This window comes from Spodoptera frugiperda, chromosome 1, assembly GCF_023101765.2.
Source record: "Spodoptera frugiperda isolate SF20-4 chromosome 1, AGI-APGP_CSIRO_Sfru_2.0, whole genome shotgun sequence".
Lineage (NCBI taxonomy): Eukaryota > Metazoa > Arthropoda > Insecta > Lepidoptera > Noctuidae > Spodoptera > Spodoptera frugiperda.
In genome coordinates, this window is record NC_064212.1 from 13,499,794 (window position 1) to 13,527,695 (window position 27,902).

Genomic DNA, 27,902 nt, shown 5'->3' on the forward strand with positions numbered 1-27,902 from the left:
CAGCAAAATAACAAAAATGTCACATTCATTATCAAGATAGGTTACAAAATCATAAAACAACTTATTAAAATGCCTTAAATTCATTAAGATGTTTCAGCAAATTTAAACAAATAAACGCCAGAACCACTTTTACACGTAAATTAGGTGCAAAAGGTTTCATCATGGAGGAAATTCTTTAGCCAGGAATCAGAAAGACATCAATTTTTATAAAAGGTGCAGAGCGTTAGTGCTTTAAGCTGCGCTACTGCTATTTGGAGCTATTTTAATGGTCTGTCTGTATACCCTGGTCGGTTTTGCAGCATTCTGTAGCTCATTTTATAATGGTTAATTGAGCTAAGTTGATAATGAACGGTGTGTAAAATTCTTAGTCTTTAATGTACCTACTATCGTATTTAGAAGTACCTACTAATGATTCTTTCACTTTCAGAAGAATACGATTAACACTATTTCAAACGACTTCAGAGAAAAAGTCAAGTAATTGCCTTCCTACAATTTGAGATTACTTTTAATTAAAATTAAAATGTCATTTGTAACCATGTCTCGGTTCGTTATGCGGATTGCCGACTATCGTAAGTTTGTTGTTTACTAATTACGTATTTACCTATTTGTGTAAGTAGGTAAGGAGTTACCGATGTCCTAGTGTCATTTAACATTGGTACGAGAATTTTTATTTTTTCTTTATTTTAGTTTTAAGTTAGTTTTTATTCCTAATTAGGTATTTTTGAGTTGTAAATAATGTGTAATCATAAAAAAATACTTTAAATTATTAAATAGGTATATTATGTAGGTGAGTATTCTAGTAAACAATGTAATTAACGTTGGTAGTATAGAACGTGTTACCATAGCACCCAAAGTAATGTACAACTCCCTTTGGTAATTTAAAAAAATATAGTATGTAAATACCTATTAAGTGAGTCATGTCCCTTTTTTGCAGTGACCTCGTCGGATGATAAGAAAATGCCCATAAAAATCAGTCGTGTGTTACATTTCAATGATATCAAAAAAGAATAAACTGCAAGTCATTAATTAAAATAGTATATAAAGATTTCTGAACAAATGAGACAGACATGGACAAGTAATAATGGCACACAGATCATTAAATACAATATGTTGTTGATAATCTGGATAACAAAACTGAACCCTATAACACTGCTCTAAATAGTTTATAGAACACATTGACTAAATAAAAAGGATTGAAACAAATGGATACCCATGTAACATAACAGGTGGCACTATCTCTACTATATCCGGCGTAATAAAAATTCAAAGAAGTTGAGGAATTAATTGGAAACCTCCTGTTGTCTATATAGACAACAGGTCTTCCAAGATGAACCACACGCACCCGGCCGCATCGGCCGACCCTAAGGCAATGTGCCATGGAATGCATTCTGGTATTTTTGTTTTATATTTTATTTTTATTTATTCAACTCTTTATGCACATAAATTTGTACACATGGTGGGCTTAATGCCGTAGGCGTTTTCTACCAGCCAAATCTTTGGGTGATGCAGAGACAAACCAGTGGTAGGTGCACGGAGCCAGATATACCAATATATATTTAAATAATTTTCAATTTCATCATAACTGAAGATTTTATTAATATCTACGAATGTTTATTTTAAATCTCATTATTTGCTTTCCCGTCTTCCTAATTTAATTCAAACATTCCACAGCACAAGCAGAGAGGAAAGGAGATTCAAATGAATGTGTAATCAACAATTACGATTTTGAAGAAATGTCTATTGACCCAGGAACCTACGGAGGGTATGGGGGATCTGAATGGCCCCATTGTGATCATGATACACAGCACCATACATCTTGTCCACACTATACGAATATGAATAGTGGGATTACTGAAGCATCAAACTTTAATAGAAATAGTACTTGTACTTGTTTTCAAACATCTAAAAACGTTCCAAACCAAATTTGCCAAGAAAAAAAACCCAAGCCTCCTTGCCAACAAACACTGTTACAACAGGCTATGGAATACCTATATTCACTTGTTTTTAGCCATAGAAGCCAGTGTGACCGTTGTAACCCAAAACCGATATGTCCACGTTGCCAAGCGCTACATTCAAATGGTCAACAGCCTTGTCCAGCTGGCAAGCCTCAAAAGGCTCAAAAGTCATGGCTAGGTTCCAAATTTAAAAAGTCACAGCCATGTCCCAGTGATACACCACCATGTCCCGATCCTACACCGCCATGTCCCGATGATACATCGTCTAGTGATGATACACCGACATGTCCTAATCCGAAGTGTCCCAACGCTCCACCGACATGTCCCAATGGTAAACCGAAATGTCCCAACGTTACACCGACATGTCCCAATCCGAAATGTCCCAACGCTTCATCGACATGTCCCAATCCGAAATGTCCCAACGCTCCACCGACATGTCCTAATGCTACTCCGAAATGTCCCAACGCTCCACCGACATGTCCCAATCCGAAATGTCCCAATGCTACACCGACATGTCCCAATGAGACTCCAAAACGTGTCAGCGCTCCACCGAAATGTCCCAAACCTCCACCATGTTCAAGTACCAAACCGCCATGTCAGAATTGCCCAGCTGCAAAATCAGACGATGATGATCTGGATTCTAAAGATTCCTATTGTTGTAAAGAGTCTCTATTCGAAATGGCAAAATCATACCTTCAAAAAATTATGAATTCCCACCAGAACGCATGTCCACATTGCAAGCAACAACAACAACAACTAGCATGTTGTTATGCTAAGGAATTGCTCACATATTTGCGAGAAATTATTGAACAAGCTTGGATTTATACTAAAAAGTATTACGAACAGGTTTGTCAACAAGAGCTTGAGCCCGCTCCAACCAATACATCGTGCTCTTGTAATGGGCAAAATGGAAGCGCAAAGGCAAAGAAACCACCATGCCCACCACCACCGTGCCCGCCACCAGTACGTTGTCCTGTATGCTTTCCAGAACCCGAAGAGGATGATGACGAGGCAGACCGAGGCTTCACTCCTTGTTGTTTACATAATTCTAAAGGTGTACAGCCTCATCATAAATCTGAATCTCATAACAAGTCGTGTTGCTTATCTCGGAAGTTTCAGTCACTTTCAGAACCATATGACGCTGATATAGAACCTGAGTTAAGCGTATGTTCTTTAGACAAAGATTCTTCTCAGAATCTGCATGATCGCAATGTTATGGGATTGCTTTCATCAAACCATCGCAGACCTTGTAAAACTTGCTGTAAGCATTGTACAGACGAAATAGAAGATAAAGATGAATGTCAAAAAGAAAATAAAAATGAAAATAAATGCGAAAAGAAATGCGTAAATGGAAATGGTAGTAAAAATGGAAATGGATGTGGAAACGAAAATGAAAATGATAGTAAAAATGGAAGTGAATGTGAAAACGAAAATGGAAACGGAAACACAAAACGTAAATTAGGTTTGAGTTTGAGTATGGAACCTAATGACCATAGATTCTGCCAAAACCCTAATGAGTGTAAGCATTCAAAGGAATCTCTTAATATTGAGGAAGAGTCAGAAAAAGATGGTTGCGATGAGGAGAAGCCACCTGAGTGTCCTACTAATGAACAAGCAGAGCAGGCTGATATGCCATGTACTGGAGGTTGTGAAAAGTGTAATACACCAAAAGCGATTCCAACGAAATGCGAACGCCGCATGCCTGACGATGAATATAAAAAATTTTTGGACGACCAGTTGCGAAAGATAGAAAAGCGTCTGGCCGACAAAGGAACATTGTGTCGGTCCAATTGCAATTGCATGACTTGTGTCGTGGATAATAATTGTAAGTCAGGTAGCCTACCTTTTATTATAATCATCACAAGTTTTCCGCTTGCGGCTTCTCCCGCGTGATTTCTTTTAAGTAGGTATCTAGGTAAAAGTTGTTTTGATCTGTTCCCTGTGAGTGCCTTATTTAAAGGAAACAACACAAGCTAACTTGTAGACTACTGGCCACTTCACACAAGTCCAGAGTCGAGAAACAGATTTATAGTCGTGCTTGCAAGTGCAGGAAGTTTTAAATATTACCTACTACTAGCTGTTGCCCGCGTAGAATAATGACTTCTTGCAGAATTAGAGTTTTTGAAATAGCCTTTTCCAAAATATATTCTACGGCTGTAACAAATTTCATTAGAATCGATTCAGTACTCAGGCTATATTTTATTAACCGACTTCAAAAAAGGAGGTTCTCAGTTTAATCCGTATGTATGTGTGCGATTATCTCGCGTTTAGCTAAACCGTCATCATGCTTCCTTTCCCAGATTTCAAAATATAGCAAGTACCAAATTTCATTCAAATAAGTTCAGTGGGTTTATTTCATTTGTACCTATGGGTAAATTTCATTCAAATTGATTCCGTAGTTTAGAGCATTGAGAGTCCCGGGATTTTATCGCCCTTGTTTCCGTTCCCAGGGGATTTCCGGAAAACCTATCCCTCGTACTTCCTCCAGTCTCAAACTAAGTCTGGACCTAATTTCATTCAAATCAGTACAGTGGTTTAGGCCTAAAGAAGAGATAGAGCCTTAAGTTACTTTTGTATTTACTAGCGGACCCGACAGACGTTGTCCTGTCTACACGTCTTTAATTTGAAAATTTTAAACTTTTTTTAATAAGCTAAAACATTCTGGACCATATTGATGAAAATTATTATTCAAATGTGACAATATCTAACGTCATTAATATTTGACACTGCGATGATAGCGCCGTCTGTCGGATCCTATGTAAAACATTCCAAAATCAACAACTACTAATAAATTAAAAATTATTAATTAAAAAAAACATTGTCCAGCGAACAAAATTGTGAATCTAAACCATTCTCAGACCCTCAGATTGAACACACACAAAAAAATTCATCAAAATCGGTCCAGACGTTTAAGAGAAGTTCAGTGACATACACACTTACAGAAGAATTATATATATAAAGATATAATTTTTCACTCATTGCTCGGAACTTCGATAACAGTTGAAACCGGCAAGGTTTCAACTGTTATCATCATCATCATCATCTGGTGACTATTGGACGATCTGGGACACATGTATAATGAAATAATAATATGGTAGACTTAGATACTAAAAGGATGCAATTTATGGTCTGTTCCAGGTGCAAATAGAACAGATGAAAAAGATGAAGAAAAATATTATTATTTTTGATCGAGAAATACAATTGCTCCTACAGGAATTCGATAGATTATTAAAGGAAGAAAAAATTAAACAAAAACGCTTTATTTTCATTTTTGTTATACTTAAACATATTAGTTTACGCAAAGACTAGCTTATGAACTAATTTGTGACTTATTGTACAGAAACATAAATAAGTTTTAATTAAAACTTAACCTTATAAGATATACAAATGTGATGGTACACCGTCGGTACCTACAATAGAGTGTGTCGATTCGACAGTCAGATAACATGACAAACAGCACTTTAAGAGAATTTCAACCATTTTGTTCATACTTGGCTCATGACAAGAGTAAAATGGGCACAGTACTTGAGATTTTTTAAAGAATTAAAAGTCATCAAACAGAAAATCTTCAGATTTTAGGATGACTACGAATTAAATCAAAAATCTTTTTTATACTCAAAAGTCATAAACCGCTGAATAGAAATGGCATATTCAGTAGATTATGGGGAAAGTTAGGAGCTTATAGCCGATCGGCTTAATAGAGAGTGTTTAGAAGTCGAAGTCGAATGTCGGACGCGACGGGCGCCTCTGGACCAGTGGGATGTTGACTTCCTCTGCGGAGCGGAACACTTGAGGCTGTTGCTGTGGCCTCTGTACTGGACGCGCCTGCAGCTGCTGGTGCTGCACTGGAGCGGGAGCGCGGCGGGGTGGCTCCTCCTGCGATGGTAAATAACAATTAGGAAAATATACCGATAGAAAACAACTAAGATTCCATATATTGAAATGATCTAGAGTCTACTGGAAATTAAAGTCTTGCAGATTAAACGTTTACAGATAACTATTTTGTAATAATACTTATAACTTTGTCAATTAAAAGTATCAATCTTACCTCCTCTTCTTCTTCTTGTTCGTATCTGTCGTCCCTGTAGACCTCAGCGGGGTAGTATCTGTCGGAGTACTTGAGGGACACGTTGGGTTTCCTCTGGACCTCCTCCTCGTTTACAGGTCGGTAGAGGTACTCGTTCACGAAGTGGTACTTTGACGATTTCTGGCAAATGTTGTCGTGTGTCGGCGGCATGCAGATTAAGTGGACCTGTAAGAGGAAATGGTAACAAAATTTAGAATTATTACTAATCCAAATCTACTGAATATGTTGGTAGACAGGGGCTGTCATATTTTTTAGATACCCCAAAGCTCACACATTAAGTTTCTTAAGCTAACTCAAAGCTTTAAAAAATTTCGATATCAACTACGATTACTGTTCTAGCTAGATCAACAGAACTAAGTACCTGGTGGAACGAGAATCCGTCGGGGCAGACCCAAGAGTGCTTGACATTGTCCTGGCAGTAGTGGAACACCTCGCAGTTGAGCTCCTCGTCCGCGTAGTAACCAGTCTGTTTGTTCACGCAGTTGAACTTGGACTGCTGCAGCAGCTGCGACAGGCGGTCAGGTTCCTCCTTCTCCTCTTCTTCTAATTCCTCGTCAACTTCCTGGACTGGTCTTTGTTGCAGTTTCGCTGGACGTTGTTCCTGCTGAAGAAATATTTTTTTTTTATTGGAGGCACACGAGCATACGTGTCACCGGATGGTAAGCGATCAGCGCCTCTATGGACTCCCGAAACACCAGAGGAGTCGTAGGTTCGATGTCGGCTTTTTAAAAATACGCCCTTTTCTTGAAGGTTTGAAGGTCGTATCGGTTCGGAAATACCGCCAACGTCAGCTCATTGTTTTGCTGTAAAAGGCAGAAAGTTTCGAGAGAAATGCAGTTGTGGCCTACCAACCATCTATACGATGGGGGTGTAAGCTGCTGTCGTAAAGGACAATGATGAAATGACGCGGCACGTTATTCCTCAGAGTACTCCCTATTTTTTGTTAATTTAGTATAACATTCATTAGGAATTTATGTCCAACCGATTTTATCGCGCCATCCTTTTCGAGGCACAATTAATCAATCAGTCCACGTGGTCGGTAAAATACTAGTGATGGTTACGGTAACCAAGTAATTAGCCGCCGATCACCAGGTAGCCTGAGAGAATTTTTGCTGGAATTTCTAACACTTGCAGAAGTAATTTAGGTAGTTCCAATGCTTACCTTCCTATGTGGTGCTCTTTGAGGTTGTCTGGGTTCCTCGATGTACTGCTGTTGTTGTTGTTGTGGTGCTGGTCTTTGTTGGACATATTGTGGCTCCTCTTGCTGTTCAGCTTGTCTCTGGTAGCCGGCCAGCTCGGCCAGTGAGGGCGATGGTCGGAATCCACTGGGCAATGTGTTGTAAGCATTTGGTGTGTAAGCCCGCGGCCGCAGGTTGCGTGATTCCTGAAAAGTGAAGGATTTTATGAAAAGACATTTTTATCACATTGTATTCTTATACCTATATGATCCGTTAAAGCTTGTTTAGTTAATTAGACCGATGTAGTCCATGCCATTAAATTGAGTACCTATCATTAAGCTCACGGTCACGTCAGTTGAGCTCACGTTCGCGTCGGAAATAAATCATAGGTCTTTCTTTTCTCTGAATAATGTTCCATAACCAGGTAGTCTACACGTTGTAACTTATAATTAAAAGTAACAATTTAGCACTTGTCGTAAATAAGAGAGTTGACAACAACAATTACCATTTTTTAACTAATATGAACAATTATAAATGTCGTAGTGTTACGATGCATTCTCACGTGTGAACTTAAACAACAGTTAATTTTTCCGGCCAATTAAACTGCACTTAAACGCATTTTTCCAATCAAGTAAAAAAACTGGAAGTTAGTGTAAGCAGTAACAGCGAAATTACATAATTTATGCAATTACCGGTGTATAATTTGTATTATAAACAGTTTCATTTGTTGACGCGTGTTAAATCGCAACGCGATAGTTAATATTTGAAGGAAAAAATGTAGGCACAGGCGCAATCGTGCGGGACGACGCCAGTGTGTTGTTATCAAGTATTATATCATTTGTTACATATTACTCAGGTCCGGGAGAGAGGACTTTTACTTTGTTAATGAGTTCGTGTTTTTAATTTCGTTTAAAATTACATTTGTTTTGTAATAGCCGCTCATTGCTCTGGGCGACGTGTGTATTTATTTATTGAGACTTTGTATAACACCTACTTATTGGAAATATCTTAATTACACTTCCTGGGTACTGTTAGTTGTGGAGATCAATCGACTAATCTTTTTCTTTATAAATTGCCACCAGATGCGTGTTTAATTCCAACGGAATCGTAACGAATAAATTTGAATAACAACATAACATATTTGCATTTTTCTCACGCGATTACGCAAAATGAACTCTGAATTAAGAACTGTGGCGACTCGTAAAAATGGATCATTAGAAAATAATAACAACAAAAACTCATTGTTGTTTTGTTAATATCCGGAAAATTAAAAACGAGACTACGTTAAAGATTACAATCTATCTTAATTTATGCTATTTAATTTTTTTTATATAACATAGACAATAAAGACCATCAATAAACTTTCCCGCCCAAAACAGGAACATGGCGGCGATTAACGTTCGGAAAACATGTAGACGATAAAAAAAAAGAAGAAAAAAGGAATAAAACTAAAGAGTATAGCTTTCGACTTTCACTCTCAATGGCCTTGCTACACGGACATTGACACGGTGGCGTTAGAAGAATTGCATCGCGGACGGTGGAACGCGAGATATTGTAACATTCGGTTTCGGTCACGACTTTCATGAATTTGCCGGAAAAACGTTGCTTGTTCTTTTTTTTTCTGCGACTGGTTGCTTTTAAATTAACTTTATTTTGCTTTAAAATGCGTAAGTACCTACCTACTTAACTGATATTGAACTTAAAAAATAATAATGGTCGACTTGGTCTGCGTTACCTATAAATTATTCTATACTATAAGTAAGGTAATCTCTCCTTGGAGATTGGTGCTGATGATGGCTATCGAGGATGGGTCAGTGAGGTAAGAAGACCTCACGGTCTAGTCGTCCTGATTAAAAAAAGTCATTAAAACAGGTAGATCTAATAGGTACCTACCTAATTATGCTTGCCTAAATAGTAGGTATGGATCATTATTAAAACATTCAGTTCGATTCTTTATCACCTATTTAATTCTGACATTTCTATTGCATTGTAAGTGATTTAACATTTAGGAACGTTATCATAAATTGATCTGGTTTGTATCTAAAGACTAAATTAGGTACCAGCCCACCTACTTCCTTTCTATTAAGTTTTTTTTCATGTAACGGATACAAATTAAGTGTCTATTGAAAGCAAAAGGTGAAAGTTGAATTATAAGTTACTTGTATATAGTAAAAAAAGAACGTAGATCATAATGATTCGCACCACAACATGTAGATAAGTAGGCAATACTGTGAACATGTTTGGTCATTACTGCCTCTACCATCCATCACCTTGATGACTACATACGTCAAATTAATGCGCTTTATTGAAACATGTTAGTAATTCGATATTACCAAAAAGCTCTTCTACATTATAAGCAGGACTTGGAAGATCTTCCCTTTTTTCTACGGAACGCATGATATCACAGAAACGTCCCAGAAAGTTACTGTTCCATTGAGTTAGACAAACTAAAAAAAAAACATTTCTTTTTTAAAGAGTAACGATTGAGTAAAAAATACGATGGAGTTTCTTGCTCGTTCTTCTCCATTCGAAACTACACTCTAGTTTTAGTATTACATTAGAATTTGACGTTTCAAAAGTGCCTAATTAAGGATTAATTTAAATAAATACTTTGACTTTGAGTTCCGTTCCGTTATAATAAATGTGATAACGTGACAAGCCCGCAACAACCTCCCATACCGCTACGACTCCTGTAAGCCAGGATCTATAGGTAGTAGATACAACCATGAAAACACCGGAACATAGAAGTCCGCGTCCCAGGGACATGAATGACTGTCTTAAATTAAAAATTGCCTGTATAAATTGGATATAATTATATGCAAGCTGCTAAGGTTACTCTATTGTTATAAAACTGTCCTTCGCACTTTCGTAGTAAGTCTAGTGACCTAGGTACTCAAAACCTCGTGGCGTGAGTCAACCGTCTAGATTTACCTCAGTCTAATTTTGATCTAGATAAAGAAAGCGATAGTAGCAAGGCTAAATCGTGACTAAGAAATCCGCAAGTGAGCTGTGAACCTATTGATCAAATGATACCTTTGGACAGCTGTTCATTAAAAGATATGTTAGCTGAAACTGACCAAGTCGTGAATATTTCGCCAGACGATGCTTTTGTTTGTGGACAATGAGATACATTCACTCTTTATCTAATGATAAAGTTTAATTACATTTGTCAGACAAAAATGTCTATGTAGATTTGCTCTAATAAATGAAATAGATGAAGCTTTAATTAAATGAAGTAGACTGCATGGTGCAGTGGCTGGGCGAACAGCTATTGCTGCGTACAACAGAGGTAATTGGGTAGTGTCGTCAGTCAAAATAATTATTTCGACTTTTAATACAAAAAAATATTCAAAAATAATCACAGTTTCATTCGTAGCTAATATTCTAGTCTAGTGTAGGTCTATTTGAAGATGTAAAAATCTGATGCCGTCATAACGTAATTTGACTAGTAGAAAACTAGCCTATTTGGTGCTATTAGTTATTGTGACTGGATTCATTAGCACGAAAGAAAATATTCTAGCAGTCTACAAAACGTGTTTATTTGTCCACGAAACACTAGGAAATCTGAGGTTGGATAATGTTTCCAAAAACAGTAAGAGCTCTTACCTCTTGATCTAGTGCCAGTTCATCATTTTCATCTACGCCAGCGTCAGGTATGCTGTCATCATCTTCAGCTGCGAAGGCTACGCCGAGGAGCAGTAACGTTAACAAATACCTCCACCTGGAACAAACAACATTATGCTGTTAAAACTTGGTCTTGAAAACAGGTCTACAAAATAAACTGAACTACTAAAGAAGAATGAAGAAGTATACAGGAACTATTGAATGTATCTAGTATTCACATTAGAAATGCAACAAGTTGGTTCCAACAATTTATTCTACACTTAGTTTCTTTCATTTACAAGTTTAATTCAATAAATAGTTGTCATTCATTACTGTTCGTAGATCGTTGTTACTTCCTCTACTACCTATCCTACAATCATTTACAATGAACACACAGTCTTCCGACAGAATTGAATTAAATTTCACTTTCAACATTAACTTTATAAATCTCGGTAAAATATCAAGTGTAAAGCATGTGCGGCAACATTGGAGTTGCGTAATAGTGGCAATTTCTCCGAAATGGACGCTGCACTGGTCGGCGCAGGGCCGTTGTGTAATGCGCCGATATAATTCGATGACAGCGGAACTGGTTCGCACACGATTAAATAATAAAGGTGTGAGACTGTGAGACCCGCAGCTTGTTGCGTATTCGATCCAAATATCCAATAAATGACACACTTGACAAGATAATAGTCTTATGTTTGCGAAGGAATTGCCGGAATCCAGTCCTATATAGCTTACATTTTAAAGAAAATTCCAATCAACAAAGTTTATCTTGTGTGTTGATACGAACTTGATAATTTATGTGTGAACTTGGCTTTAGAAGTATCTTGCTTAGCATGTGTAGCATGCGCGACATTTCCTGCGATTAAAAGAAAAAAAAATCGGAAGTTAGTCACTTTCTAAACGCAGATAAAACGACCGGGTTTTAATGGCTATATAAATAGCTTCTGCATTTGAAGTTCCGATTTAAAAATGGCAACATGGCGTCTTTTCGAGCCTAAAAATGCCGTTGCATTCAAGAGTATCTAATTTACCAATCGTATATTTATGAACTGGGAGATTTTATATCCATAGTTGTCCGTAAAGGGGACTCAACTGAGTCTTTAGTATTTCATCAGTGCGTCTCATATAAAGTTGAATGTTGCATTACGATGCCGTAACATTTGGGTGCGGTCCCAGCAGTAACTCGTGTACCTAATTAATGTGACGAAAGGTGGTCAGTGCTAAAAAGTGCTTTTTGGAGTCGAGACACTGGTAGGATGTGGTGTTACATAATACAGTTACAGGTGATTTCATTCACACTTAAGTAGGTAGCTCAGCACAGGTCCGTAAGCAACCTAGGTGACCTAAAAGCCGACTTCCAAGTTAATTTCGACTCCCAACTCGGGATATGGGGATAAAGACATGAGAGCAAAGATTTAGAGCACTTCTGCACATATATTACACGTTTGTCGATCAAAATAACACCTATATCGGTAACGGAAACAATTAATCAACCCAATACATATTAAACGTTGGTCTCAATTCAAAGCTAAGACATTCACGCTCTACCGGAGATTTACCGCAATCGAGTGTAAAACCCTCTAAATATGGCTATGAATAAATCAATGATCCATATCGGTGTACATTTCAATATGACAATTATAATTATGACACGTTTGTAGTTGGATAATATTCCTATCTAGGGCTAGGTATAGATATATAGACTCATAGTCTTATATCGTCTCGTATAAACCATTGGTTCGGCCGGTCTAAACTGTTTGACCGGTTATCCAATAGCTGAACCATTAATTGTACTTCTTCCTTCTTCTCATTCTTTGCTCTGCTAAATGTGTGTTATATAGCTGGTAGATGCAATACCTACACGGCTAAGTATATTAACGGTATGATAATAAAACGTAGATGAATATTTGTCACAAAACTAAGGAAAGTTGTAAGCACATATATTGAATTAAGTTACAAGCAAAAAATACCAAAATCTAAAAATCATAATTAACTCATAACCTCATAAAACTAAATATCATTATGTTTCTTTGATTAACCAATCAATGTTTTCAAGACCGAACCACTGACAGTTATTAATAGCCATCATTAATTAGCGTGGAACAGCAAAAATAACAATTTTAATAACCGATTCAGATAAATGTCGACTATTGTATGACTATGAGGAAGTTTTACAAACAAACTAACGGCTGAACTTTCGCATTATTAAGAACTTGACCTTTTATTTTATGCAACAAACGTGTAGCAAATGTTTTGTTTTATTTTACAACAAATTATTGTGGGTTTTGTGGTTTACTGTAGACATTATGGCTGATCGGATCTTTTCCGGGTATATTAATTATTGTGTAGGTTTGTAGAAGCTTTTAGTTCAAGGGTTTTTGTTCTCAACCAAGCCTCTTTTCTGATCCTTAACCCTCCCTTCCTTCAGGATGGAAGATCTATGATTTTAGGAATAGAGAGCAAATGAGTAAACGAATAACCTGATTGTAAGCGTTCAAACTTTAACTTTAGTTGATCTTTCTAACGAATCCTGTTCCAGGATTTTAATCCAGCATCAACCTCCGTAAGTCATTGGGAAAGGCCTATGTTCAGCAGTGGAAGTCTTATGGCTGATATGATAAAGATATGATCAACTTCCGAACTTGTTAAACATCTCGTTTAACACAGTTTAATAACTATTTTAACATCTTTTCCTACATAATCTCTGACAGCATCTATTAGTACATAATCTACCACAAATTCTGTAAGCCAAGTCACCCGTCAGATTGCAGTAAGTACTTACATTCTAAGACGTCAAATACTAAACAGTAGCACAGGTGTATTAGCTCAATCTCGTCACGGACCAAATCCCAGCCATTACCTTTGTTCAGACAACATCTGTTGCGCCCGCGCAAACCTGCGGTATAAGACCAGCCAATACGCAAGCTTCTATTTCACGATTGGATGATTTTGATGGAGAAAGCAGTTCGTATTATGTTACACTCGTTCTACAATAAAATACGTTTTTATTGTCCTTTTGTATTATTTTGTAACTTGGTGTGTTTTTAGTTGACTTATGTCACAGTCTCTTAGGTTATTCTTACAAGTTATAATTTTTTCCAGAATTAGACAATACAGTCTGATTTAATTAAAATTGCTTTCTTCTTGATATGCTACTCTAAGTAGGTGCGACAACACAACGGTCAAAAGCTTTTAATAATACCTATGCATGATAGTTAGGAGTTAGCACTGGTGTCTCAATCCTGTCCTGAATAAGTCCCTGATAAACGAAATGATTATTCGAATCTTAATTAGTATTTACGAAACAGATCTTCGACTTCCATATCCTAAATTAGTTCTTAATTACCAGCCTGTATCCTTATTACAACAACTTAAAACCTTACTCAAAGCTCTTGGAAGTCGTTTAACTTTCCGTCGACATGATTTAAAGTGTTGTCCATAGATCCATAGCTTCACAGGTACCTGCTAATGTGTGACATTTAAGTGTTACGTCACATGGACACTGTCCCTTGACACACAGACATTTATTTAATGGCTAATAAAATATAAAAGTATTAATAATTTCCTAACTATGTTGCAGTTGTCATACGAATTGTTATTCAACATCGGTCGCGTATTTTCTTGAACAAATGGACAATAGTTATTTGTCAAGATTTTCATTTCAATAGGCGTTTCATCAATCACTAGTCTACGCAATTTGAACACTAATTGGGAAAATAGATATTGCAATACACTTGGGAATGGCACAAATTGAAATTTTGAATGCCTAAACGGAGGATTTTTTGTTTATCGATTATTTGTTCTATTTTCTTCTAATGCAATATTTTGAAAGACTTATCACACCACACTAAGCTTTACAGCTTATTGAGTGTGTTATCTGCGTTCAGTGCTCTGTTTTAAAATTGTATAAATCCAATTTTAGAGATTTCCCATTATTATTTATTTAGATAAAACGTTATTTATTATAAGAAAATACACAAATACGTATCTTCTAATATTTTTTTAAATTATTTAACTGACGGACTAATATATTTTTTATTTTCATACCCTGTCTACATTGACATTTTCTTATCTTAGATACTAACTTAAACACAGCTTAACCCTGTCTATTTAACTAAGTCTTCAAGTAAACATCAGATTACTCTAAACGAGCATGTTCCAACACATAAGAAATCTTAACCTTATACTTATTAAGATTTATGAGATCAAACGTTTTTTCCAAGCCTGATTTTTACAATCCATTAACTCTAATTTAAAACAATTAATCTATTGTAATTCAGGCCAATAGAGTCGTGTAGTACAAATGTATCCAGTGGTGTTGTATCCGTTAATCGAAGGTCAATCAAGCTTGGCTAAGCTTTTCTAATGCGCTTGCGCACGCTCGACTTGCATTGTTTTCAAATATACGTAGGGCTGCCACTTCTGTATTGGTAAATTAGGTAGTTCAAGTTTCAACTTTTTTGGTTTAGTTTTTTAGCTTTATAATTAATTTTCTATTTCTCACGAAAGTTATAATATAAACTTATAATAATACCATATACCTATATTTGGAGAATGTAGGTAAAGTCAATTAGTGTCGAACTAACGAAACGAACTATTTTTTTTCTAATGAAATACAATCATTTTGTTTGTTAATATTAATTTAGTTTTAAATAAATACTTGTGTTGTAAAGTAAACTAAACTAGCTTTGTTGCCAGCCCTAGGTTCTGGTAGGCTGCGCGGGCGCATGTCGTGTCGCGTCACTTTCATTGTCAAGTCTAACGCAACGCTCCATGGATCCGTTTCGTAACGGTTAATTACATTTCGTGACAACTGACACTTATTTATTGAATTCTAGTATTTTTGCAAATATTTTGAACGTTATGCAAATAGAAATTAGCAATTTTGCGTTTTGCGATATTTGGAGCAGATTTTAGTGGATTTGATCATGAATTCATGATTAAGACAGTACAGTCGTACTATTGACAGTTATTGGGAGACTATTAGAATGACAATGAAGGGTGTTCATGAATGGCGCTGATCGCTTACCATCTGGTGACTAGTTACTTACTACGTACTTGTTCTATAAAACAAAATCACCCTGTACTACCCAGTTTGAAGAATTAGGTATCGTTGGAACAGTTTGACGTGGTTTGTTTCAAATACTTAGACTTACATAAATGTTACCTACTAAGATTTATCACAGTCATCTCGGTCATAAATCACGATATTTTTCATTTCCGCCATTAGCTGACTCGTGTCTCTGAGAGAAGTGAGACCTTTACATTTAAGGAGAAACTTTAATCATGGTGTATTTATAATTTTATACTAAAGATCATTATGAACTCATGCAAGTTCATTAAACTGGCTGCCTCATCAGTCAGAGATTGCTTTTTTTGAGGGGGGAAAATCACCCAATTACTTCTCCTGCCTTCAGCAAGACGAGAGGAAGTGTCAGACTCTTACTGACTCAAATCACCCCGTTCCTACTCCTGCTTTTCGAGCCGGAGCCCCAGAAACCCGATAGGCAGTCCGCAGCTTCGGGTCTGCAAGGGACACTGCTAAGTTCAAAATTTTGGGTTCGATGACTGTCTATAAAGTTTCATGAAATATGTTTTTTTTTTCGACACACAATGTGTAGATGCTCTTATGAGAAGTATTAAACGTAATTATTATGAGAATTAGTTACATGAAGATTTTAAACACAATGACCGACAAACTATTTTCATTTCACCTACATAACAGAAATTATCGTAAAATTAACGCGAATTAATGCGAATATAACGTTATGAATTAATGCCATTTGTGTTGTTTCGTAACATGAATCGGTAGTTTTTAATAACTTGCGGAAATAATGGACAAATGTTGCAAAACAAAGGTGCGGAGAATAAGTGTAGACGAAAGCACATCAAGGTATACCAAACCGTCTAGACTTTAAGCTTTATGCTCCTAGACATAAAGTTGAAAATCTTACTGCTGACTTCTGTTTGTCTTGCTTTTTTGTGTTAATGAGTGTGGATAGACTACACAGTTGTCTTAAGAAGTTATGAGTTGTTATGTTATGACACGTAACGAAGCAATGTAGCTTTGGTTAAACAGTTAGTAACTGGTCAAACTCGTCAATGTGTGGACTTGATGTAATCAGTTATCACATATTCGTTAAGAAAAACATGTACTGTGTGGTAATTGGAACAGTTTTGTTTTTACTTTGTAAGCTAAATTGTCTAGTCAATTAGTTAAGGAATTGTTCCCGAAATATTCCTTATTCGCGTTATTATTCATATATATATCGTCACGCCTTTTATCCCCGAAGGGGTAGGCAGAGGTGCACATAATGCCACTGTACAATGTACACCCACTTTTCACAATTTACGGTTGTGGTGAGCCTCTTGCCATATATTCGCGTTATTAGTGGCGTAGATTTACTACTATATTGGGTTCCGGATATTTGTTTGATATTATCTATCTAAATTATAATATTAAATAGGTATCTACCTATGATAGAAAAGTATGTAACCAGCCAGATACAACATTAATATGTATCTACCTAAGTACAGGATAGCTTTATCTCGCCAAGTAAATCTAAACCTACACATGAATTACTTGCAGCTGTGTTAGGCCACGTATGTAACTAATGTTTAGTGTGTTGTGTACTAAATTGAGCTTAATATATCACTATACTAGTTACTTTATTTAATAACTTAAACAACATAGAGCCTAGCACTAACGCGTGTAGACTTTGGACTTACTTAGTACCTAAATCTATCTAGTACTGGTGACCTCTTAGGCCATCATCTATTATTTCTTCGTAATAATGTTTAATACTATATAAGTCCTGATAATATTAATATTATATTTGAATATTATGAGGTTAACCTCATAATATTCAAATAAGCTCAGTCATTCCCAATGATTGCGTTGATTAAACAGAAGCGCGTCCACATCGCGTGTCGATATGACATTTTGTGCGGATTTCACTTTCGATTGTGTAATAACCTCCTTGGTTAACACTTATTTACTGTCGTGGAAGAAATACTGGCAGCTACACGCGGAAATAAGGCTGAAGACGTGAACACATGTACCCTTAGTATGAGTTTGCTTTATGTTCAAAGCGAGTGCGCGTTTGGCGCTTTGATTGGCCGGCTCAAATAAACCAACCAATCAGAGCGCCGATCGCGCTCTCGTTTCGATTACTTTGAAAGTAAACTCGTACTAAGGCTAATGGTGCGTGTTTGAAATGAGAATAGAACACGTCGAAAGGATCCATAGAACGCTTTGAAAGGTTTTTTTTATTGCATAATTGATTTGAATATGTGTGAAATGAGGAAAATCTATAATAGTTATATGATACTGACATGGCATGATAGATCACACGGTACGATTGAATTAATCGTATCAGTTGCACTAGTTTTTGCGTGAAGTTTTTACTTTAGTGGGCTCGCCCTTGATTACGTCGTTACATCATTGAACTCATGGAATGAAAAGAGAGATTGTGACGTCAAAATGGTAGTTGTGTACCTCTGCCTACCCTTATGTAAAATGAAAGAAGTTATGTTATGTTACGAGTATATTAACATTTAATTGAATCAACAGCGTGTTTAGTAAGGATATTCGCTGAAGCCTATCTATGTAGGTAGCTATTAAACAGTAAGATTATGAATGAGTCAACCAATCTTTAGCTCCTATTTTGCATATCAAAACATGTTAGATAATAGCTACGTGTTTTGAATAATAATTAAGTAAATAAAAATATCAACTGTCTGTTCTCATTATTTATTTATTTTAATAATTACAAATTGGCTAATTAATCATGATATTATGAATGTTACATAATTAAAAATTTTAGAAAGGATCATTTGTTATGAATATTTATACCTATACAGAAACATAAGGTGTTCAATAAATAATAAAAAATATAAGGTGTCGTAATAGGAGGTGAGCCTATTGCCATATACTGGACACAATTCCAGACTCCATGCTACTACTGAGAAAGTTTCGTAAAACCGAAAAAAGCCCAATACTTAACAATTTGCCGATGTCTCTGGTTTTGCATTGGACTTAATTAAAGCGTGGGCTAAATTTAGTTTAAAACCAATCGTGACCTTTGTTTGAGATTTGTATGTCAAATTAATTATGCAAAACTGACGCATGCTCTTCAGAAATTAGATTAGATTGTTGGCTCTAAATAATTTTGATGAATTACTATTACATACTTGGAATTCAAAAGGCTTCAATAAGCATGTAAGTCATTTCGTACTACATTAAATCAAAATTATGCAATAAATAGATTAAGATCTAATCACACAGAGGTCAATTAATCACAATTTATCTTGACATCACATTATGACAGACATGCAAACACTACATAATAATATAGTTAATTCTATGTCATTTAAAAAGCGATCTAATTTAATTAAAGTTAAGAATCATTTTTGTACAGCACGTGTTACTACTGTTGTACTAAGTAAAGTACACGTGGTACTGCGTACACGCATGATCTATTTACCACCGTTGAATGCGTGGGCGCACCCATAAGCGTGAACTGTGTTACATGTCACATAGGGCATTAAGGTTGCACGTACTTTAGTGAATTATATAATATCTACGTAGTTATGAGTTAACTAAAGGTGCTGTGAGTTTTTAAAATTGACTATGTAAACTTCCGAACACGAAACTAAAGTGAAGACTTTTAAGGACACTAAACAAGTTTCTATTAGTTTTGAAGAGATTCAGTCTTCTACTTCTCAAATTGTCACAATTTTTGTACCTATTTTTTTTTTTCAGAAAAATATCTATTAAGTAGTTTGACAGCCCTAAGATTTACTTTAGGTTAGGTATCAATATACAGTTGCCATGTAGGCATAGTATTAGCATAATTATGTGCTGTTCATTGCACGTGTTTCAAACTTTACTTGTAAGAGGTCTATGATTTAAATCGGTGTTTTGCAAATATTGTTACAATTTAGCCTTACTCGGCTTGAGCGAGGCCACTTTAAGTATTTTGTCGACTTTGAGGCTTTCTTAACTTATAGTTTTTGTTATCACGAACATATTTCTTGTAAAAAGTCATTTGACATGTATTAACCTTACCTAAGAAAAACCCTGTTTTTACGTCCAATAGAAAAATAAGTGTATAAAAAAGAAAGAAAAAAGGTAGTTTGTGCCATTTTTGGCCAGATTCGTGCCATTTCTGGAGTCATGTGCCCTGGCCATCAAAAAAACTATAAAAGTAATCAAAATTTATTAATTAAATTGGACTCGGTAGTCCGCAGCTCTGAGTAGTTTGACAGCCCTAAGATTTACTTGTAAAGCCAAGGAAAAAAAGCCACGATAAAATAAAGGGGAAGAAGTGGGGTGTCTTTGTACTCCAGTTGTGACCAGCCATGTGGCCAAAGATGGAGAAATTCATAATTTTGTCTCCATTAGTGGCCACCTTCTAAAACCTCACTTCAGAAACATATGGCGACAAAATAACTTTAGTTTCACTTAGACAATATATTCTTCATGTAGTATTAACATAAACATCCAAACAACAATAAGCAAAGATTTAAAAAATAAAAACAAAATCCTCACCCGCTCGCCTTAGCCTTTTTGTTAAGATCTTAACAATTTCACCCTCAACTAAAAAGAATGACTTGTTGCATCGAAGTGAAGTTTGACACATTAAAGCTGCCAACGGTATCAGTGTCTCTAATATTCAATATTTTAAATACTGTACATCACAGAGTAATTTATTTGTCCATGCCTTAGTTATAAATATTTGAAGGCCCAAATGGCCACAAAGGGGTCGATGGCCACAACCGGGTCACTTACCCTACATACAAATTGAGGGTATTTGCTTCACTGAAGTACAGTGCAACTAATTTAGTTCCATATTTCATGTTAAAAGTAAGGAATGTTGCCTTTCCTCGTGGCCTCACAGGCCCAGCTTACGTAACACCAGGCTCAGGAAAACTCGCTGCCATCATATTAGCATTTCACCGCGTGCCCCCGATAACGTGGATACGATTTATAGTATTACCCAACATCCATCTGTAGCATGCGTGCCTTTTAATAACCAACCATTTTATACTATACATACGTTTGCAAAAGAAACTGCAACTTCCCAATCAGATGAAGCAAGAAAACTTCGATTACAAAGCTTAGAAAAAAATTCGTCAAAGCAATCTTTTTTTCAATTACAACTTTCTATAATTATGTTTCGAGTTTAACAGAATCAACAAGCAATGGGCTTGAAAGACTGTTGGAAATAAACATCGTTGGAAACTGTTAAGTGATCGAGAGGTCGCTACGGTTCAAACTGCGTCAATCTTGTTATAAAATGATGAAAAACTTTAGACACAATAATTCTGTATTACCACATTTTCCGGTAATAGATATTAGACACTGTTATTATCTTGTAATCGAGAGTTATCCACCATGTTTTTATAAGACATGGAAGATTACAATATTAAATTAAATTTAATATTTCTCTGGAAAAAAAATTTCGCGTTCCAATACATCAAAACACATGCTTCAGAACAACAACAAAACCCTTTCATACATAACAGCAATGATGCAACAAGAGCACTTGCATCACAATCAATTAATCGACATTACTTGAATGGCCACAATCGTATCATTAACGATCCAGCCGTTACGACAGATGACACAGATGAAGATCTAGTTGAACCTGTCCGGGGACATGTGACATGTGTGTCAGTGTCGTCACGATATGTCCAGTGCCAGGGTTAATGCAGACATTACTCAATGAATAGATACTCCTACATAGAGACATCGTGATCTTCAAATATAGTCTGAACTAGTTTAAGATCTGAAACAACTTTGAATGGGCTAACTATACTATGGCTGACGAAAGAAATGGTAAAATAAATCCTAAAACTATCTTTAAAAACAAACTTAGAATATGAAAGAGAAGCTAGTTATATGATCGTCAATTCTATTCATAATAAAGATGCTAATGCTTTTGAATCGCTACATTTAAATTTGTTTATCGCAGTCCTTTTAGTGAGGCAATTTCCGTTCCATATAGTACCTACGTAGGTAGATTTCTTTAGAGCACATTTTGCAATGACAGGCCAAATCATATTATTGATTTGCGTGTCGTTGTAGCGCACACGTTTCCTTTTATAATTGTTAATCGATAATCGTTTTCGGAACTAACATGAGTTTCCTGTTCATTACAAGTTTCTCATCCTAACTTCTATTGCTAAATGCGTGAAGATTTCCTACCTATTATCTTTTGATCGAAGGCTAATTTTAACTTGGTGTCGGCACGAAACCCACAGATTCGGAAGGCTGCGACGTGCATTTCCTATTAATAGAAAACAGGATATTTCTTAAACTCCGGAAGATGTTAGATAATTATTCTCCTTGGTGTCAGGAGTTTGGAGTAAATTAAGCAGTGATTCAGACATGTTTTAAAGAATATAGGTAGATAGATATGTATTAGAAACAAATAATTTATTATTGGCCCATAAAATCTCAGTAACCTCTAAAACTAACGTTTTACAAGTCAATTAAACACAGCAACAAGAAAACAAATTAGCAAAGTAATACGGACATTGGATTATATTACGTTTTAAATACTTACGAGCTCCACGCAATCACACTCACGCTAGGAAGTTAAAAGGTAGCTAGAGTAATTACAAATTATTACTACGGTATTAGTCTACAATTACTTGTTATGAGAATGAAAGTGATGCGTATATTGTATGGACAAACCGAGCTAAGCGTTTGATACGGTAAGGTCTATAATATCGGTAATTACACTGTAACCACGAACTACTAATATACTTAAAATTATCTTATTTAATTGTCTTATTCTGTATCATAACCAACTGTTATTTTCTGTACGCCATTGTTAATAAAACATGATTATGATCGTGGTCATACCCCAAGGAGGTATAATGGGACCAAGTTAATTATATTGCAGTTACGAAAATTTTACACCTTTTTAACATAATCACGTCTTGCAATTAGCATAAAAAATAGAAAATATCATTATAATCATCAAACTTTCTTCCTACAAACCGTAACAAGACATAACATGTGCACATACATATTATGTGATTATATTATTATACATTTTCCGCGTATAACAGATATATCACAATGTTCATAGGCCGTGTAAACCGTGGTCGCGTCACAGACGGTGAGACAAAGTTATGCAACGAGCCGTCTCGCCTCTGTGTGAAAATGAAAACTGTTGGGATTTACAACATAGTAGTAGCCGGGCCAGTGTAGATGACAGAGATAAAAACTAACTTGCTTGGCAAGCTTAACTCAGCTGTTACTAGTTGTGATCTTATGAAGGAAATGTATCGAAGATACTTGATTAAATTGATGAGAATAGTACCCAAGCTATCATGTAAGCCTGTTCAACTAAATCTACTCTATCTACATTTCTTCCTTATTCTTAAACATTACCATAATTAAACTCTTTACAATCTTTACAGTCTTTTAGCTAAGCCTAGACTTATTTACCTTTGCAAATCCTATTCAATTAGCCACAAATGGTTTGCATGAGATCGATTTCATCACTATCGATAAGGGCAGCATCTCGATACTCGATTTAAATGCTTATGCAACATTATTTAACCATTTATCTATGGAGGAACTACGCACAATGTCGTCGTGACAACTACTTTGAGAAATTGATAGAGTAAATGGAGCATTAGATGGTATATAATAAAGCATAATAGTTTGGGATTAGCTAATGAGGCTGCGACAGAGGTGGAGAGAGGACTATTAACAAATTGTTGACCATAATGCTATTTGCCAAGCAACAATAATAAAAGGGATTAATTTGTAGATAGTCACGGTATAGGATACTAGTTTCTAATAGAATAGGAAATACAGATATCTAGATTTTGCCAGTAGCTTCCCCGCGTTTCCGTGGGATAAAAAATATTTTATTATCAAAAAATATTATATGAAACAACAAACTTTGACATTTATAATTTTAGAGTGATCACAATAAAGAAGAATCGTTATTTGTTTACAAAGACAATACGCGTGAAGGCTAACAATTTCGGTAAACTTCACAAAAAAGAAATACCGTTTTTTACTGGTAAAGTAATAAATGAGAAACAAATACCGAGCGTCTTCTTAGTGTTGCTAAACTAACGACGACTAAACTACTTACAAGTAGTTACAACAAAGTAGATGCAAATTGTTTTATTCCGACAAGCTATTAAGATGAGATTATAAGAACATGTATGCAAACAGCATGCAGACACAATGGCTGAACGTGGCCCACATAATAGAGGTGCTAAGGGCCGGACACATGATTTGAATATCTTAAGCTTTTGACGTTCCAAATTTGACACGTGTAAAAGTTTAACAGATGGCGCAGTCGACGATTATTGCATGTAGGTACAGCTTATAAGTACCTATCTACTTGAAGTAATTCTATTAGGAATGGCCTAATAATTTAAAGCTAAATAGTGTGAGGAGTTTACTCTTGAATGGGTGATCAGAAGGCTAAGTTATAATCAATCAAAGTGACAGTTTCGGCCCTTTACTCCAAGCAAAGCATGCGTTCCAGTTTTGATAACCATAGCAAATCGCAAATGTTTTGGAAACTGCTTTTGTTCCATCAAATAATAGAATGATGCATAGTAAGTTTAACTGATATTTTATTCTTTTGGGTCTCAAAAATAAATAATAAATTAGTGGTTTAGCACTAGATTTAATTAAAGCCATTGGAAAAGTTTGAAACAATCATCGATCTAGGACTAGATTAAATCGAACCCATTGGACACAATCATCCATTATGATATACTGTGATAAAAGTAAATAGCGGTCAGAAAATTGCATCCAAAAACTAAACTCTTTCTAAGCAACAGTGCAGCCTCAGCATACGAAGTGTATGCAAAGCTGAACTTGTTAGCTGTTATGCGGTGTTACGCAAACACTTTCTTCATTGAACACATTACACAGACACAGACAGGCTATTGACTTGTAAATACTCTTTGCGGTCGCGGCCATTTTTGCCCTGTTTTTGTTTTGTCGTTTTGGCTATTTGAACGGTGTATAACTGATTTGTATTGTGCATCTATTCTGTCTGAGAAGGTTTAACAGTTTTTGTTTGTGTGAAGATAGTCCATTATGTTAGGGAATGTCAATGAACTCACAAATAGTTGCATCGAAAATTGTTATTTTGAGACTGCATCGATAACAGTTTTTAAATCTTTTCCATGGTATCAATAACAAAATCGCAGCCTAATTTTTACTTAAACAGAGAACTGGTTCAACCATACTTTAGACTTGCCTAATTGACTGATAAAGTATGTTAAATATTATACTTAATTAGTCCCGGTAATTGGGTGTTAATTTATTGGAAAACGCAATTCGTTAACCATGGCGAACTAAATAGGCGTCTAATTAAATTAGCTTATGTTATAGTGGTCAAATTCCGATCAAACCCCGTTCATAATCCTTTTAGTGACTCATTAAAGAAACGCAAAATATTGAAAAATAAAGATCCTTGTGCTTCTGTCTTCATTTATCAAGGTGATTCTACAAGGTTTGGCCAATATAATCGATTAGTAACGAAAGCTTCGTCGTTTAGATAAATTATACTTTTTGCTATTGGACCTCCTTTGTACGAAGTCAGCACAACACTAGAAATGTCACAGCGTCTATGACGTTTCGCAATTTTTCCCGCTAATTTACTATGCAAAACAGATTGTGAAAATTAAATTTAAATCTCTAACGCAATAGATGTAACAAAAACGTTTGTTTATAATTTATTATAGGTGCCGACAATAAATATTTGGCGCAAATTATTTTACTATCAATGGCTGACCTAGAACTTTTGTTTGGCTATTTAATTCAATAATTAGTAACGGTCTTTGAATACGAAAAATGTTTTACAAAAACTATTAGGTCCAAATTTAATTATGTGCTATTCATTATGTAATGTCTAGAGTAAATATTGTTTAATGTCTTAATGCATCTACATCTTACCTATTATTATATCAGAATCCGAAAGCAGAAAATAACCCAGACAGCAAGTTTTTTGTCAGATAGTCTACCTAAACTACCAATATTTTTTTTCTGTTTGTTATTATTAGGGACAGTCTAGTATGACAGTCCAGTCCAGGGACAATCCAGTATGACAGACAGTCCAGTCCAGATATGCCAGTCCCATCGGACCTATCAATAATTGTAATAGAATACTTTGGATTACGTATTTTCCTCATTCTCAAAGCTCGTTTGTCCTCGGTTGTCCTTGCAACATTTTGCCGTTTTTTATTCGAGGCCAATGACCCACCTTTTACAAATCCTAATCCTTTTTTATGCACCCAGGACGAAGGTTGCTGATTTATAAACGCCGCGCCGTTCAGCTAATGCGTTTAGAGTGCCCGGCTTGGGTTAAGTTTATTACGGGCTTTCATTATCGAATCGAATTGCATTTTGGAACTAACACCTATACATATAACACCTTTAATAAATTGCATTCATTGAATGATTTTCCTCCTCAAAAAGTCAGGATGCCATCCGTCATCCTCTGTGTCATGTATCAACTCGCTTAACAATGTTTTACAATAAGCAATTAAGGAGCCCTAAAAATATCAATAAATGATATCTTCCTACTTCAAATGTCATAGACTCACTTAATGCACCAATTCAAAGCATACTTATTTCCCATACGAGTCGGATAGTGTAGGTAGAGGCAGACAGAATTCATAATTACGCATAATTATCTTACGGGAAAACTTAATAGCACATTAGCCGACCTTAGGGTCAAGCCAGAACCTCGCCTACAAGTCGCTTGCGAAAACTGGACCAATGATCATATGAAGTGGAAATTTTGATCGACATTATGTATGCACTTCCATGTTATTAAAGAAGTAAGTACCTATACTCGTATAGTATTTATTTCTGTAACGATTCATAAGCCGATGCGTAACCTCATAATTTCGCGCGCGCCTCAAAGAGGCATACCACCACAGATGGGGCGCAGTAGGTCTGATGCCCGATCCGGAGCTACGGAAAACATCACAGTTATTGGGGCTCTAGCTCAAAGCAGGAGAAGGAACGGGGTGGTTTTTAGTCAGTAAGAGTGTGAAACTCCCTACCGCCTCAAAAAAAAAAAAAAAAAATACCTCATAATTTGATCGATTTCATTTTCCGTCTTATCCGAAGACAAATAAAGTGAAATGAATAGAAAGTACGCTATAAAATTATCAGTGCGATTGCGGTATTCGGAAGTTTGTTTCCGAGTTGTAAATATTTGTGGGCTTATAACTAGATTAATTTAGAGATAATTTTAATGAGCAGATCTTTAATCGATTTATACTATAATTGCAGTTATGTATGCACTTTATTGTATTTACATCTTGCATGCATGGATTTGGCTTTATCGTTGTGTTTACGCTATATATTTTTATACTGAAATATTTTTTTATTAATTTAATTTGAAACCTTTAACTCAATTTCAAAATATTGATTGACTAAATTGCGGTTCATTCAATATTCGTTGCACAGAAAAGTCGTTAGTGCGACACCGGGCTGCGCGTACGCAATAATTACAAGTCACTGTGTTGTATCACGAGATTGTAAGCATAATGGTTTATAGAAATTACGCTAACCATACGAGTGGGTGCTACGAAACATATAGTTGCACTTACTGCCAATGAGACTAGAAAGCCAACGATTTCTCATCATTACATAGAAATTAAGTGACATGACAAATCGATTCAATGAGTGCTTATTGTTTTGCAGTAAAAAACCCAGTGTTTTTATTTATAGGTATATTTAATTTAAGCTCTCAAATATCATATAAAATAAATAATTTAAACCACTGTGTATAATTTAAACCACATCGAAATAAATAACCAGGATTGATGTTTAAACAAAAACCCAATTTTATTCTGAACCTAGACTAAATAATAAAATAAATAAAAATATTTACCTCATTTCCATTGTTGAACACAATTAAAAAAATTAAATCCGCAAAAATTTGCAACACTAAATGACTGCACGTCAAAAAAGGGCGCGAAACGGACGAAACGCAACAATGGCGGACGGGACTCACAAGACTGTTCGACCGCTGTGCTTTCTCCGCGCTTTATAACTTGCAG

At 35.7% G+C, this 27,902-nt stretch overlaps 2 protein-coding genes across 6 annotated transcripts; one reads left to right on the forward strand and one right to left on the reverse strand.

Annotated features, from left to right (window-relative positions):
- On the forward strand, positions 1–5,221 carry LOC118273520 (uncharacterized). Of its 3 annotated transcripts, none has more exons than XM_035590530.2 (5): positions 1–351; positions 428–569; positions 935–1,391; positions 1,672–3,789; positions 5,094–5,221. In XM_035590530.2, exons 3-5 carry the CDS (start codon positions 1,328–1,330, stop codon positions 5,141–5,143), a joined length of 2,232 nt encoding a protein of 743 aa, XP_035446423.2. In that variant the 5' UTR covers positions 1–351; positions 428–569; positions 935–1,327; the 3' UTR covers positions 5,144–5,221. The 3 variants fall into 3 exon arrangements, with proteins under 3 accessions (XP_035446423.2, XP_035446426.2, XP_035446425.2); XM_035590533.2 differs by having other exon boundaries at positions 1,672–3,780; XM_035590532.2 differs by having other exon boundaries at positions 431–569.
- Positions 5,200–27,902, reverse strand: LOC118273521 (transcription factor SPT20 homolog). 3 transcript variants are annotated; one of them, XM_035590535.2, is made up of 6 exons: positions 27,734–27,902; positions 10,827–10,941; positions 7,205–7,426; positions 6,404–6,643; positions 6,004–6,207; positions 5,200–5,831 (listed from the first exon to the last, which is right to left on the reverse strand). In XM_035590535.2, exons 1-6 carry the CDS (start codon positions 27,742–27,744, stop codon positions 5,664–5,666), a joined length of 960 nt encoding a protein of 319 aa, XP_035446428.2. In that variant the 5' UTR covers positions 27,745–27,902; the 3' UTR covers positions 5,200–5,663. The 3 variants fall into 3 exon arrangements, with proteins under 3 accessions (XP_035446428.2, XP_035446427.2, XP_050563959.1); XM_035590534.2 differs by having other exon boundaries at positions 6,404–6,646; XM_050708002.1 differs by having other exon boundaries at positions 6,404–6,649.